This window comes from Prunus mume, linkage group LG2 (genome assembly GCF_029339155.1).
Source record: "Prunus mume cultivar Tortuosa linkage group LG2, ASM2933915v1, whole genome shotgun sequence".
Lineage (NCBI taxonomy): Eukaryota > Viridiplantae > Streptophyta > Magnoliopsida > Rosales > Rosaceae > Prunus > Prunus mume.
In genome coordinates this window covers 32,850,241-32,867,593 of record NC_142699.1, presented here as the reverse complement: position 1 = coordinate 32,867,593, position 17,353 = coordinate 32,850,241, and the positions used below count along the sequence as shown (strand labels likewise).

The following is a 17,353-nucleotide window of genomic DNA, read 5'->3' as shown; positions in this document are numbered from 1 at the left end:
CCTATCAGCTCGGCTCTGCAAGCTAGGGTACCAAGCCTTCCTCACCTTCATTGAAGACAAGTTACTTTTGATGTTACTCATGCACTCATCTTTTTTGTTCAATAAGGCAATGTAGTCACACAGACATCAATACAAGTTCAAGCTTTTCTTTCCAATGAAGTATTCACAAAAGCAATCGACACATTTCGGGACGTGGCCAAACGGGCCCTACTCAACGACACGCTCTCTGGGACGTAGGCCAACGGGCCACTCTCATCGAGACGTTTACAAGCGTAGGCCAAACGGGACCACTATCATCGACACGTCTTCGGACGTAGGCCAAACGGGTCACACATATCGACACGTCTCTGGATGTAGGCCAAACGGGCCACTATTATCGACATGTCTCCGGACGTAGGTCAAACGGGTCACACACATCGACACGTCCCCGGACATAGGCCAAACGGGCCACTATCATCGACACGTCTCGCACGTAGGCCAAACGGGTCACACACACGACCGCTCTCAACGTAGGCCAAGCGGGTCACACACATCGACACGTCCGGACGCCGGCCGCGGGCGGACGCCGGCCTCATCGACGTCTCGGGCGTAGGCCAAAGCGGGTCACACACATCGACCGTCCCCGGACGTAGGCCAAACGGGCCACTATCGCCGACATGTTCTCCTGACGAGGCCAAACGGGTCACGCCATCGACGCCTCCTCGCACGAGGCCAAACGGGCCACTTCATCAACACGTCTCCGGGATCGACCGACATATCATATTCGGGACGAAACCAAGGGTCACACACGCGACACGCCTTTCGGGTAGGCCAACGGTCACTTTATCGACATCTAAGGCCACCAGGGACTTCATCGCCGACCGTTTGGACGTAGGCCAAACGGGTCACTCATCGACACGTCTCGGACATAGGCCATACGGGGCCCACTATCGCCGACACGCATATATTAGACCAAACGGGTCACACACATCCACAAGTCTTTGGCGTAGGCAACGGTCACTATCGACACGTCTCAAACGCATTTAAGGCCAAACGGGCGCTATCATCGACACGTCTCGGGACGTAGGCCAAACGGGTCACTCTCATCGACACGCTCGGACATAAGCCAAACGGGTCACTATCATCGACACGCTCTGCGGCGTAGGCTAAACGGGCTACTATCATCGACACGTCTCGGGCGAGGCCAAACGGTCACTCTCATTGACACGCCTCCTGATATAGGCTAAACGGGTCACCCTCATCGACACGCTCTCCTGACGTAGGCAAAACATGCCTCAACCCAAAAACACTCAAGCAGATTCACAAGACACTATGCAAATTGAAGTTGAAAAAATAATCAAATTTCCCTTAGTAAAGTGACCAACCGGCCAAAGTTCAACAAAAGAAGACGGTCAGGCAAGACCAATTACTCTAAATGAGAAAGCGACTACAAAAGCTAAAAAGAGATAAAGAAGTCTTCATCTACCCAAGACGCCAAAGAGATCCCGATCTCACAGCCACTTCATTGCTTGTCCGACACCACACCTCACAGCCTCCACCTACCTGATCCTCTACGCTCGCACCTCCTTTTGAAGGAGAAGAAATGTTGCTTCGCTTTGTTTTTCCAAGGAAAGACTTGGGAAAGTACCAAGATCGCCAAACTGACTGGATTGTGATGAACCACCACAGCACAAGTGGATGGACTTGATGTAAAGTTTATCTTGAGCGATAGACACGCTGCATCCTCGCAGGGTGGACTTGTCCACTTGGGATCAGCCACGACATTGCAGTAAGAGCCCTCGCGCTGTCGCCGTGCAAATGACTCTCTTGCTTTCTTAGCCTCTCAACCTCACTTTCAAAGGAATTGGCGACGATGAATCCACTCCTATGCTTGACTGCTCGTGACTCAGACAGTTGAAACATGATGGTTGGATGGATGAGCAGACTGCCCAGATCGACTTCCAATCTTCGACGTACAAACGACTCAAATTTCAAAATGAGCATCCGCATCTCTTTGCCTCTCAACAAGTGAGTTAGATCACGCACGGACTACTTTACGGAGCATATCAAGATCTCCAAACTCATCAGGCTTGAGCTCTCGAAGGACATGACATTAGCCTTCCTCTTTTAGGTGAAGTTTAGCAAAACACTCCTCATGTCCAGCAGCAAATCATCAAGGCTCGGACCATCCTGCTTCCATCTATCGACATCCTTAGCAGGGGCAGTCCACCAACTTCCTCCCTAAGTCGCTGCACACAGACTCGACTTACTTTGGGATGGACGCAACTCCTCTCTTCGACAACAAAGCGTACAAAATTCTCCAAGATCTTTCTAAGCTTAGAAAGTAGAAAGATAGATAAGCCCTCAGTGATTTATACAAGTTGACAACCCGGGTCAAGAAGGAATCTCAAGCTCTTTCTTACTAGGAATCAACTCCAACAACAATGTCAGAAGCCTACACCAATTGAGAATCCGATGCAAAAGGAGTCCAACTACGTAAGAAAGCTGATTGAGGGCTCGAAAAAAATAATTTCATCTCCTACATGCCACACAAGTGTCACTTGCAGGTCGGGCATTTGTGGAGCAGATATTTTCGCTCCAATCACAAAGACGCCACGTAGAAAAGAAGATTATATCTTTTTAATTAATTAATTGAACCATTTATCTGGCCAATTAATTAATTGGGATAAATATATTAATTAAATGATATTATCTTTATTTAATAAGATAATATCATTAATTAAGATATTATCCTAATAAAGAGAAGATAATGTCACTATCTCAGATATTATCTTCATAAAAAGAGATAATATCATTTAATTCAGATATTATCTCCATAAAAAGAGATAATATCATTAAATCAGATATTATCTCATCACTGATCCCATACATTTAATTTGGGTAGAGAATAAACTCAGCATATTCTCTACGTAAACCCTAGCCCCTAGGTTCCTATAAATAGATGACTTCATTCATCATTCAAGGTACATCTAAACATACTCCTTATACCCGAGAAAAATACCCGAAAGCTCTCTTTCTCCCTCTCCACTCTCCATATTTTTCCACACGGCTCCGGCCACCACACACGGTTGCTCACACCCTACATAAACACTACTCTCCCGCACTTTGCTTAACTATTGTTTTTCTACAAACACTGAACTAACTTAGGCATCGGAGGGTTTTTGGCCAACACTCCCGTGTGGTATATTTACCAATGCTTTCAGGAATCAAGGAAGAGAGAGAAGGAAGATCGAAGGTTGAAGGATCTAGAGTTAATATTCTCCCGTGAGATTATTTGCACAAACAGCTGTCTGCAAGCTTAGAGCGCGAGGAAGAAGACGACCTGACTTGAAATTTTTTTGTTAGGGTTTGTTTTAGTGAAACGACGTCGTTTCATGTAGTCAATTTGTTTTTTTTTTAAACTGAGGTGACTAAACGCACTTTGGTTTTTATTTTCAAACAAACAGCATGCCTTAAAAGGCCCCCCCCCCTAAACAAACGATATTTCCTTTTTTTTTTCTTCTAAATAAATACATTAATGGATCTATCAATATATTCCTAATGCGATAATCTCCATCAATTTTAATTCTTTCCATAAGTTCAAGCGTCTCTCTCCTTCAGTATGCAATTCTCTTTGTACAAGATTCATTTAAATATATATATGCTTTTGTTTTTTCCAAACAACACAACAACCAACTAAAAATAACACTCAAGTTCACACATAAATACCGAAAATTATAGTATTTTATGTTTCATAATGAGGAGTGGGATGCATGAATTGAGTTTTTCTTTTGATGTTAAATAAGTATTTTATGTTTTGAGATTGATTATTATGCTTGAATGACATTTAGTACTTATATTCTTTATAGAATATTCTGGCTCAATAAGAATTAGCATTACAATTAATTTGTATTATTATTTATAATTTTTTTTATTAAAATAAATTAATATTCGAAAGGCTTACGCCTCAATGCTTAGGCGCTTACGCCTACGCATAGCGGACTAAAAACGCATTGCCTCTACGCCTCGCCTTTTAAAACATTGCTCTAAACCAACATCAAATTCTTCAATCAAATATCGAACACAAACCTGAAATCAAATTACCAAAACAAATCTGCTGCGATTCCAAATAACGACGAAACTTTTTCCTCTGATGACTTCTCTTAGAAACAAAATGAAGATGTATTATGAATTGAATTAAGAAGCTTCTAGGCTATTAACTTACACCCAAGTGGGCTCTAGCTAGGCTATTAACTCACAACCAAGTTCGCTGCAAGTTTTCAGTTGACTTGACTTCGGATTGATAAGAAATTTACAAATGAAGCTCTATACATATTCCAAATATATACAAAATCCCATCCATGAATTTAGATTCGAAACCTTATCTAGTGCTGCTAGACTTAATAGTTGTACCGATTGAGAAGGGTTTGTTTTGTTTTCTTTTGTTTGGACATTACCTAGAAACCTTCAGGAGGGACGAACAACGGAGGCTCAGTGATTGTTGATCTTTCAGCATTTCATTTGGAGATAATTCTAATTATTTTGGGTATTTAGATTTCTGTACATAAATAATAAAGTAATGATGTGAGATATATGAATGAACAACAATATATCATGACGTTTACACATATAGTTTTACTGTAACTTAGAGGTTTAAAATGGAAATATAGGAAGCCTGTGATGACAAGTTAGGTACATGGATAGATGAATCAGTATGCCCTGATAAGAGATTTCCACCATTTGATTGATTTTCATTCACATCAATATTGTTCTCCACAGCTGAGTTGTGTTGCATATCATTTGCATAATGTAAACCTCCTATAGCTGTCTCATCAGGAGTATCCATAGCATGTACTCTGGATGTTCTTTGCGTAAAAGGATGCGAAGTGAGATCTTTCTTGTCAAAATGCTTTGCCAATTCAACCATTTTCCACCAAAATGAGTTCTCAGAATGAATCGTGGTCCTCAAAGTAGGCCATTGTGAGCAAAGGAAACGGTACATGTACATCAAAAGTGAAAACATGGAGACTACACCTTGCGATGATGAAGAGTCCCCCGAAGCTGTACACATGAAGGCTTCGACCGTCTGAAATTTTTTTGGCACTTTGATCATCACAGATGGTTTGGTTATTTCCCAAAGGACTTCTCCTCAATTGAATCCATCTTAGATTTATCTTGAGTGACATTCAAGATTGCCCTTGACATGTAGGAGACTAGAGGAGACCCTCTTGGGAAGGCCTGATGTATTAGAAGGCAAAAAAACAATTTAGCATATGGATATAGGAAATGGAACCATTGTTGCAGCATTGTACACTCGGGTTTTTATGGATAACAATACAATCAAAGAAAATTAAGACAGAGAACTCACAAAGCCGAATCCGTCAGTTTTGTATGTTGGTCCAACCATGGTGTACTCGGAACAATTCTTTGCAATGAACAGTTTAAGGTAAGGGATTTCATCGAAAATTGCAGCAACTCCACCATTGTTGGTTCCTTTGGATAGTGCATGCTTATAGTCCTCAATGGTTACCATAAGCTTTCAACTTGGACTCTTCAAACCTTAAATTCTCCATTAGAAACCCTTTAATAAATGAATCCTTTTGATATCCTATATTATAACCATTCCTTTTGATCTCTCTTATATCAGTAAATACAGGCTGCAATCTCTGCACTGTTAACATTGAAGCTAAACTTGCAGTGTAACTCTGTGTCAGGATAAGAACCACAAAAACCCAAATGATGAGCACTAATCTTGACCAATTGTTCACCACTTTCTCCCCTATAGCATTACAAAAGAATTATTAATTAGACCACAAGCTTCACTGAGAATTTTGAAGAAAACAAATGCTTTGGTATAAGGAGAAGAGAACTTACTATGAGCAAAGACAAGAGTTGAAAAGGAGAACGACAATATCACGCCAAGTTGTTGTTGTGGTGGACCTCTAAACTCAGAGTTTACCCGGTGTTCAAGAACCCATATCACAAAACCTGTAAATATGAAGGCTGCCCCAGTTGTCAGCCAAAGATCCAAACTTAACGGCTTCAAGAAAATCCAAATATTGTCTCTTTCATTATTTTCCACCAAAACTACCATTGACACTCCTGACTCTGAATAGGGCAATGTAAAATCTACATACAATGAGCGGTTAGCTACAATTGTTGTATCTCCCACCACAGCATCATACTTCTGCATTTTAAATCACCAATTAGAAGTACATTAGATATTGGGAGAAGAGATGACGCCATAATTTACGTAAAAATAAAACTTACCCTCTTTGATTTGGCAAAGAAGATCATCATATGTCCCACTGAATGGATGGAAGTCATGGGGAAGGGGAAATGGTAGTTTATTCACCGCAGCAAAAACACTAGAGCAGAGAATCCTGATATGTTATTGTTCTTTTCCACTTTTAGGAATTCATTAAAACCCTCTTGCACTGGAACTCCAATCCTCAGTTTCTTTGTTGCAGGCCGGTCTGTAGTGTCCCCTGGCCAGATTGCCTGCTTGAGTTTCCTCTTTACATCTGAGTCTGCCGCTTCACTGCTGTCAAACTTGGGATGTCTTGACAGCCCTTTTTGTTGATCAATCCAATATCCAATAATCCTTTCTTTATTGCCAATCACATTGAATATCTCAAAGGTTGAAGGTTCTAACTGTCTCTTGACCAACTGGAAATTCCCACTTAGGCTTTGAAATTTTGAACTTGGGATTGTTTCAAGAAGATTTTTACCCATGTTACTGGTTTCCAAGCTTGAAAGATTAATGACTCTACTTGTGTTATGCTTCATAGAGCCAGAACTTGTTGTTCTCACTTTCTCCACCGCCATTGCAAGTGCCCAAACTGTATCATATGCCCATAATCCAAAGAGGTTTAGGCCCGCAGTCATCTTGTTTGGTTGTTTCCATCTTGACTGAAAGTCTTCAAGATCTTTTGTCATTGGGATATATGGCCTTACTCCCAACACACCTTCCATTGAATCCATGGTTGTTGAATTCACAGGATCTAAAAAAGTTGATAACCCTTCGGTGACAATCCAGGCATACCCTTCACTCATCATACCTGCCTTATTTGCTAGTATAAAGAATTTGGACCCAAGGGAGGCAGTCATATGCACCAGAAATATTCTAGTTGAATTTGAGTTTAACCTGCGAAGCTCCCTAGAATTTCAGCGTCATTAGAAGATGGACGAATGACACTTCTGTAAGGTACTCGAGCACCAACCTCCTGTATAGCGTTCACCAGATATGGAATTAAATCATTGCCATAATCGGTGTCTTCATAGACGAGAACAACTTCGAACCAGCTATAAGCTTCAATGATGGCAGCTATGGCTTTACTTGAGCAGAGTCATCGAAGGCTGTCCGGACAAAAAATGGGCTACGAGATGGAGAAAGAGAGGGACTGGTGGCAGAGAATGAAATGATGGGAACCTTAGCCTTTCTGCCAAGCTCCATCACAAACTGCGCTTCTGCTGACCTTTGAGGTCCAATGATGGCCTGCACTTTTTCTTTCTTCATCATATACCAGGCTGCATGAATTAAACAGACAAATTGTTAATGAATTAAATTAATTAGCTAAGATCAAAAGATTGAGTGTATGTGTCTGTGGCGAAAAATAATTTTCTGGAAAGAAGGAATTGTCTAATCCACCTTCAGATGCTGCAGTAACAATATCATCTGCTGAATTGCGGGTGCGAAGATCAAGCCTTGTTCGATAATGAGCATGCTTAGCATAAAAATCTGAGAGTGCCATGGTCATACAGCTCTCTGCAATCGCTCCAACGGACGAATTCAAGTCAAGAACTACCTCGACTGGTATTCGTATCACCTCCTTTGCCATTGAAAGCTGGATATTCGCAAGCCCGGCCAACGAAAGAATGAAGAAGAAAGATAGAATGTCCTTCTGGTTTGTCATCATTGTTAAGCTCCCTGGGTTTGTCACATGCACTCTCACGTATATTTAAATCAATGTTTTGAAAGGCGAGGCGTTGAAGAGAGGCGTTTTATGTCTCGCAAAGCAAGGCGTAAGCCTTGAGGCGATAAGGCGCAAGCCTTTTGAACATTCAATTATCATAAATAAAAATATATTAGTATGTTAATAATATGTAAAACATATGATCCATATATGTTGTGAGGTCATTGATTCATAAATTGAAACATCTCAAGCTTTTCTTTAAGCCCTAAATTGATTTAGACTGTTATAGACTGGATATGAATTCAAATTGATGCAGACTGTTTGAATATATTGAAAGAGAGGCTTCCGTCGTTGGAAATATGTGGGTGGATATGGGAGAGAGCTAGTCAAAATTTAAACAGAGGGAAATATGATTTTTGTGAACCTTCTATTGGGTGAGGGCAGAAGATAAAAGGCACAGGAGGGACTAATTAATATAATAATTTTTTATTGTGAAGGAATTGAGGAAGTGGGACCTGAGCTTATGTTATGTTCTTAAACTTAGAAACCATAGATGTTGAAACGCTGCCGTTTTGCTTGACTCTTTAAACACAAAAGCTGTACCATACGGGATCGTTTTGAGAGAAATAAAGTTAGGTTTCATCGTCTTCTTCTCCGCTCTGCAACGCCTCTGCAATTTCACGCGTACGCTTTTGGAATTTGGCGTACGCCTCCTTAACTTGGCGTATGCCTTTAACAACAATCGCTAAACAGAGGTACGCTTGAGGCGTTTTACCATCGCCTCACGCTCTCAGGCGCGCTTAGGCATGCCTTTTAAAACATTGATTTAAATTACTGTTTTTCTCTTTCGTTTTTCCTACTCTTTTTAGCTTTAAATCTTATGTACAATTTGTGTTCCAAGCTCATCTTAATAGGAGTTTGAGAAAATGGGCAAGCATTTGGTCAACACTCATAAATATTGATTCAATTTGCATCGCATATTGATAACTCGAGACAAGTCAATAGTCTTATCCTGAGTACTATTCAAATTCAAGGATGAGAAAACACCCTTTTCCTAGTTTTGACGGAGTAAAAGGAACCAGAATACCTTCTTTCCATCAAACTGGACATGAATTGACAAATAAGTGCACTAATTCTTTATAAATAAGTGCAATTGACAAATAAGTTTATCAATTGATTAATTTGTAATGGCTGACTGAATAATATAATAAGAGCAGCAAAAACAAACAAAAACTGTATCTTGACATTCCAAAGTATACTATAAAATTATCGTGGCTTTTTATCACAAATGATTCTTGAGGTTCATGAAATTATTAGCTTTGGTCTTGTATTTTTTTTTTGTGACATTATTGGTCCTTCATGTTTTTTTGTGACATTATTGGTCCTTTATGTTACTCCTCACACATCAATTTGGCCGTTAGGTGCCATCAAAATTTCTGTTAAAATGATGACGTGGCACGTATACAGTACTCACATATCCAATGAGATAATGACACGTGGATTTAAATAAAAAATTTATTTTTTAAAAATAGTTTCATATTTAAAATCTAAATAAATTGTATAGGACCATACTTTTCAAGGATGATTTAAAACACCCTTTCCCCTTGAAACTGGAGGTTTCAAGACACAAACAAGATCGCGATCTGTTTTATATATCAAAAAGTTAGAAGCATCACTATCGACATTAAAACCATCATAATCATCATGAAATTTAATTTGATTGCCTTAATGTGTACGAAATTCATTCATATAAAATTACACGAAAAACAAACTTCCCAAGAAAAGAAAAAATCAACGAAAGAAATGAACTTGGAATTTTAAAAAGAATAATTGAAATACAATGTCATGGGAGTTATTGTTGTTGTCCTCAAATAAACTTGTTTAATGACTCTTGCAATTAAAGGTCTTACATATATAAACAATTTTTTTTATTTTATGCAATGAACTATTTATTAGAAAATGTCCTAAGTCCGTTGATTAATTTATATACTGTCTTTTGGTACATGCTTTCACGATGCAATTGGTTTTATTTTTTATTTTTTATTTTATTTTTAGAATTAAGAAAAGATAGTTATGTTCCATAAAAGTAATACCTATTATCTAATTTTGTTTTTATTTTTAATTTTTTTAATATAAAAAATGTGAATTTACCATATTATTCTCATTTAATTAATAATTTCAATTCTTAATGTTTGAATTAACCAAGGGCATTTTCTGTTATTTTGAATGTTTCACCATTCTCTGCATTTTGCTTTATATATATAGATTACAAGTAAAATAATAAATCAGATCTCAAATTAGATATTTCAGATCATTGAACCACTTTTTGAAATTCCAACCAATTCGATTCTTTTCCACCCTTACCAAAATGAATCCCTTTTATTGAGCTTGACCATTTATTAAGCTTGACCTAGTAGTAACTGTTGGTGAGTTCATATTTAGTTAGGATTTTAGTTCCTTATTGATATGTGCATTATTTCCTATATTGCATATATATTTAGTTTTTGTAGGGAAAGTTAATTAAAATAACATTATTACTTTTCCTTATTTTCAGCTATTTTGCGCTCTTGGAAGGGTTTTGACTGAAAATAGACTCTTCGAATGAATTTTAGTGCAAGACCAATTGGAGAAGAAAGCTAAGACATTGAAGATCATTGTGTCAAAGTTTCATAATTTTCTACCAAGCCAAATGCTCCTGCACTGCAAGTCAAGATGTACCTAAGGGCCACTGGGATTACTATGCCGTGAAAATAATCACTGTCTGATTTGTCGAGATAATCAAATGTGAGATAAAACACTTGGTACTAATTCCATATAATCAGAAATGATTGTCGTATAATCATTAAACCTAGTGTCTCTTCAAAACTGATTCCTGCATAATGAAAGCACTCATTAGTCATTCACTTATAGCTTCTCACCACAATTTTAATAATAAGTGATTTTCTTATGTTTACTAAACGGGTTGTGTCACATCCCGGGATCGGCTCCGCCATAGCACGATATTGTCCGCTTTATGCCTCATCTCTGCCCTCACGATTTTGTTTCTGGGAGCTCACGAGCAACTTTCCACTGGGTCACCCATCCCGGGATTGCTCTAGCCCCAACTCACTTAATCTCTGAGTTCTCATGACTGCTGATGAGTTCCCAAAAAGCCTTGTACTAAATGGAGGCGGACATGTACATATAAGGCACATCACCCCCTCTCCATTAGTCGATGTGGGATGTTACAATCCGGTATCGGAGCCACTCCGCCTCATGAAATGCATACTTACTTGAGTTAAACATCAAATAGCATCACCATCAACTCAATATGAAATAGAAATAACAAGGATATCTTTAGGATCTTCATCCTGATAAACTCAATAAATAGCATCACCATCGAAATCGAAAAGAAAAAAGCACATAAATTCAGAATCACCAACGGATAATGAAAAATTGTTAGTTAAATTTAGTGATAATCTGAATGTTTAATCAACTAAAGGCAAGGGAACAAAGGAAATTGCCATACTGTAAGATTAGTGCTGACTACTACCATTCCATATGCTTTGCAACTGCATCAGGCCTGAAATTGTTACACTCAATCATGAGAAAGAGGACTAAATTTTATATGACAAAATCAATGATTAACTACAAAGACATAATAACCTTCATCCGTCATACCATCTTGAGGACTAAATTATTCAATTATAAAATTATGAGCTATTCCAAATATGATTCATTCCGCCACCCTAAGCTCATTCACATTTGTTTAGACTTTAATTAACCCAAAGATTATTAAGCAAGTCCTAACTGAAGCAACGTGTTAATAACCTGAAGAAGTGCTAACAGTGCACTGACCCGAGAGAAGATGAAATCCATTCCCTAAGGGAACATTCAACATAGTTTCAGCTGTTGTAAAGGTCTTCAAAACTACCACAACTGCAAATATCAAAAGAATTATATATGCCACAAATATTTTTCAGAAACGGACTCTTTATGGGCCATCCTCTCCAGCAAACATTCGGTTACTCTTTTCTTTGAGGGATGCAGCCTGCATTGTGGCATAGACAACATTAATTAGAAAGCACTATATTCACCCAATCCCTTCACCCCACAAGACACTAGTTACGAATGGGCCAACCCCACCCTACCAACTCTTCCTGTGCGTGGTACGCTGCCGTGAGTAAAGATCCCGTCGAACTCACAATTAAGGTTATGTTTGTTTTAGGTGAACCCGAGATGCTACTAAGATTGAATCCCGTGACTAAACTCATGCATCCGACTATGGAGATCTAAACGAGTCGCTAAAACTCCAGCTTGATGTATTTGCAGAGATGCCGACCAGCCATGAAAATGAAACTGGAAAAAAAAAACGCCATTCAAGTTTTAAAATGCCGCTTATAGGCCGGGGGTCATTTTATAATTGTCACATCCCGCTTCCGCTCACAGTCCGCCAGAAAGACGATATTGTCGCGCCCCTATCTACCCACGGTTTTGTTTTGGGAGCTCACGAGCAACTTCCCAAGAGGTCACCCATCCCGATTGTTGTAGCCCGCTCAGCCTCATCTCGCTTAACTTCTGAGTTCCCATGACTGTGTGAGTCGCGAGTGGCTTTGATACCAAATTGTCACATTCCGATTGCCCACCAGACGATATTGTCCGCTGGCCCTCTCCTCGCCTCACGGCTTGTTTCTGAGCTCACGAACAACTTCAGGGTCATCCCGGGATTGCTCTAGCCCCTAACTCGCTTAACTTCGAGTTCTTATGACCAAGTCGCTGAACTCCCAAAAGGCCTTGTACTAGATAGAGGCGGGCATATACATATAAGGCACATCACCCCTTCTCCGTTGGTCGATGTGGGATGTTACAGGTTGGGCTTCCCAATTTTTTTTAAAAAATCACTTATCATCCCAAATAGGCAACCAAACGGGCACTAAGTTTGAAATCCCGTCAAAACTGCACTATTGTGGAAGATTGATGATTTGAAGACTTTTCCGATTTTTTCTAGTGGCGTGTGATATATGCTTGGAAAGCTTAGAGATGAAGTTACATTTCCCCTTTTTTTTTTCTTTTTTTTTTTCAGAATCTTCTAGGAAGTGAAAAGACCCCAAAACGTGCATGCAAGGTTGACGTGTTTCCAAGTCAAAAAAGGATTCTTTCCTAATTAGAATAATTTCATAATTTCATAATTAGGATTCCTTGTAATTAGCTAATTACTTTTCCTTGTAGGAAAAGTTAACTTGTACTTATATATATGTACTCCTCTTCGAGAAATATAATATAAATCACAATTATTGAATCGTGTGTTTATTTTGAGGTATAGCTATTTTTCCTTGGTTCAGAAAACAAAGTGGAATGAGTTCATCCATAATTATCAACAACATTACCGTCATAATGTGTACGACTTCATCAAAAGCAGTGTAAATGCGGTTGTATTAATCAATTGCAACTTTCATTAAAGACTTTTTTGGTACATTATTGGAGTTTAATTTTCTGGTTTAGCATTCTCAAAGTTGTATGTATTTAATTGCACATAAGTAAATTAGTTTCTATGAATCATGTTTATGTTGGTATAGCATGTATAGTGTATTTTATTCACCAAATAATTAGGTCCCATTTATTTAAAAGGCCTCACTTTGAACCTAATTTATTTGTAACACATAGTTAATCATCCTTAAATTTCTAGGCTAATCTGCTTTTTTTTTGGGGGGTGGGCAAATATGCAAATATGCATATGCCTTGGTGTAATATTTCTCACATTTTTGTTGTGTGTGTGAATTTTCAATATCTTGAGTTCGTACATTCCACACGGCACATGGCTTAGTGGTTATTTGGCTGCACTTGCACGGCTTAATGGTTATAGGAAAAAACAAAGGATCAATTCCACTTTAAAGAGACATGCTGTAAAAATAGACCCGTTCTGAAATTTATTATCTAGATGGGAATCAAGAACAAGAAAATTCGAAGTTAGAAATTTTTTTATTTTTTTATTTTTAAAAGGGATCTCTTCTGGTTTGAAAAACCTATTGTGACTACTCTTTTCGACCATACACGGTGGAATCATCTGTTGGAATATAAAAAAAAACAATCGATTTGAAAATTATGCAAGAAATGAAACGTCACAATATTTTGACACTTAACAACAACATGACTAAATATGCAAATATACTCGTCTTCAACGGTGACAAAGATATCTGTGTTTGCTTGGAAGACAACACAAATGAAAATATCTTCTTCATTAACAAATCCTGGCCCTGCATTAATTGCGTGCCCGCATGCTTCGATTTGGAGGTTCTGTTTTTTTGACTCATTTAGGAAAATGGTTACCAGGTCTAATCACCACTATTGTAGAGGTGCCCAGTTAATTATTTTATAAATGATGCTTTAAATTCCAAACTAATGCTGCTAGACTAAATAATTAATAGGAATGACTAAGTGTCAACATGAGCTGCAATTGGGAGATTTACTGAGCATCTCCAACCGATTGTCTGCCACATAGACATTCTAGCTAATAACATTTCACATCACTCCAACCGATATGTTAAAGTTGATGTGGAATGAAGGCTAAAGGTTGAGATGTTATTTTTGACATCTCAAAAGCAAGATGTCAAATGAATATTTTATTATTTTTTCTTTTCTTTTCTTATTAATTAAAAATGAATCAACACTAAAATGTAATAAAGTAATAATTTAATTTCATATCTGGAAACAGAAACAGATAAGACAAATCATTACATCACCATCAAATTTAAATTTGATGTTTGTATTTGACATCTCTTGAGATGCTCTAAGAGCATTTCTAACCGAGTATGTCACGTAACGCTACATGTAAATTTAACAACTAGAAATAACATTTCACATCACTCCAATTGATATGTCAAAGCTGATGTGGAATGAAGGTTGGAGGTTGAGATGATATTTTTGACATTCCAAAAGCAAGATGTCAAATGAATATTATATTATTATTTTTTCTTTTCTTTTTAATTAAAAATAAATCAACACTAAAATGTAATAAAATAATAATTTAATTTGACATATATCGCGTGTGGTAAACAGTGTAGATGTACGATGTCAAATTGCCACATCAGCCATCAAATTTAAATTTGATGTTTGGTATTTGACATTTCTCTTGGAGATTGCCTGCTTGAGTTTCTTTGTTGCAGGCCGGTCTGTAGTGTCCCCATGGCCAGATTGCCTGCTTGAGTTTCCTCTTTACATCTGAGTTTGCTGCTTCACTGCTGTCAGACTTCGGATGTCTTGAGAGTACTTTTTCTGGTTTAATCCAATATCCAATAATCCTTTCTTTATTGCCAATCACATTGAATATCTCAAAGTCTGAAGCTTCTAACTGTCCCTTGACTAGCTGAAAATTCCCACTTAACCTTCTAAATTTTAAACTTAGGACTGTTTCAACAAGAGTTTTACCCATTGCACTGGTTCCCAAGGTTGCAAGATTCGTGCTAACATTTTGTTTCATAGAGCTAGAATTTTCTATTCCAACCTTCTCCACTGCCATTGTCAATGCCCAAACCGTATCATATGCCCATAACAAAGAGATTGAGGCCTGCAGTCATCTTGTTTGGTTTTTTCCATCTTATCATGAAGTCTTCATGATATTTTGTCATTGGTATATGTGGCCTTACTCCCAACACACCTTCCGTTGAATCCATGGCTTCCGAACTCACAGGATCTAACAAAGTTGATAGCCCTTCTGTAACAATCCATGCATACCCTTCGCTCATCATACCTATCTTCTTCGCTAGTATGAAGAATTTGGACCCAAGGGAGGCAGTCATATGCACCGGAAATATTCTTGTTGAAGTTGAGTTTAACCTGCGAAGCTCCCTTCTAATTTCAGCATCATTAGAAGATGGAGGAATGACACTTCTGTAACGTACTCGAGCACCAACCTCCTGGATAGCGTCCGCCAGATAAGGAATTAAACCATTGCCATAATCGGTGTCTTCATAGACGAGAATCCAACCAGCTATAAGCTTCAATGATGGCAGCTATGGCGTTTACTTGAGCAGAGCCATTAAAGGCTGTCCGGACAAAAACAGGGCTGCGAGATGGAGAAAGAGAGGGACTGGTGGCAGAGAATGAAATGATGGGAACCTTAGCCTTTCTGCCAAGCTCCATCACAAACTTTGCTTCTGCTGACCTTTGAGGTCCAATGATGGCCTGCACTTTTTCTTTCTTCATCATATACCAGGCTGCATGAATTCAACAGACAAATGGTGAATGAATTAAATTAATTAGCTAAGATCAAAAGGCTGAGTGTATGTGTGTGTGGCCAAAAATATATAGCTGGAAAGAAGGTAGTGTCTAATCCACCTTCAGATGCTGCAGTAACAATATCATCCGCTGAATCCCGGATGCGAAGATCAAGCCTTGTTCGATAATGAGCATGCTTAGCATAAAAATCTGAGAGTGCCATGGTCGTACAGCTCTCTGCAATCGCTCCAACAGAGGAATTCAAGTCAAGAACTACCCCAACTGGTATTCGTATCACCTCCTTTGCCATTGAAAGCTGGATAATCTCAAGCCCGGCCAACGAAAGAATGAAGAAGAAAGATAGAAGGTGCTTCTGGTTTGTCATCATTAAGCTACCAGGGTTTGTCTCATGCACTCTCACATATATTTAAATTACTGTTTCTCTCTTTCGATTTGCCTACTCTTTTTAGCTTTAGGGTTTAGGGTCAACACTGGTACTATGAAATTATCATGGCTTTTTATCACAAATGATCCTTGAGAGGTTCGTGAAATTATTAGCTTTGGTCCTGTATTTTTTTTGTGACATTATTGGTCATTTATGTTTTTTTGTGACATTATTTGTCGTTTATGTTACTCCTCATATATCAATTTGGTCATGCCGTTAGGTTCCGTCAAAATTTCTGTTAAAATGATGACGTAGGCACATATCCAATGAGATAATGACACATGGATCTAAATAAAAAATTTATTTTTTAAAAATAGTTTCGTATTTAAAATCTAAAAAAATTGTATATGGACCATACTTTTCAAGGATGATTTAAAACACCCTTTCCCTTGAAAATGGGCAAGCATTTGGTCAACACTCATAAATGTTGATTCAATTTGCATCACTTGATAACTCGAGACAAAGTCAATACCGGTCTCTTTCTGAGATCGAAGTCAATTTGCATCACTTGCATCACTCATAAATGAATGTGCAAACCGACTTAACAAAGTCGTTGAATACAAAAAAATCTGAGATCAAAGTGTGCTTTAACATAGGAGCTGATTTCCACACTTCCATTTTTTTCACTTACACTTTCTTTTATTTTTTAATACTTTTTAATTAATTTTTTTTTTTTTTATTCTCTCTCCTTCCACCTCCTAAAATAGGGAGTCATTTAGGAGCCTCCTAAATCTGAGAGAGAGAAGGACTCCTAGTGGCTCCCTATAATTTAATGCTGCTTTATATAGTAAGTATTTCAAACCTTTATTTAAAGCTAACT

General features: G+C 38.2%; 2 protein-coding genes across 2 annotated transcripts; both read right to left on the bottom strand.

The window, feature by feature from the left end:
- Nucleotides 1-5,106: 5,106 nt before the first annotated feature.
- LOC148920088 (glutamate receptor 2.9-like) lies at nt 5,107-6,172 on the bottom strand. Its single transcript, XM_089044540.1, is given in 4 exon segments — nt 5,107-5,217; nt 5,348-5,506; nt 5,508-5,758; nt 5,854-6,172. Coding segments are annotated over 4 exon segments (840 nt in total).
- A 5,696-nt stretch (nt 6,173-11,868) lies between these two features.
- LOC148920087 (glutamate receptor 2.7-like) lies at nt 11,869-16,473 on the bottom strand. Its single transcript, XM_089044539.1, has 5 exons — nt 16,209-16,473; nt 15,897-16,087; nt 15,529-15,787; nt 15,070-15,383; nt 11,869-11,925 (listed from the first exon to the last, which is right to left on the bottom strand). Exons 1-5 carry the CDS (start codon nt 16,471-16,473, stop codon nt 11,869-11,871), a joined length of 1,086 nt encoding a protein of 361 aa, XP_088900665.1.
- Between the last annotated feature and the right edge of the window lie 880 nt (nt 16,474-17,353).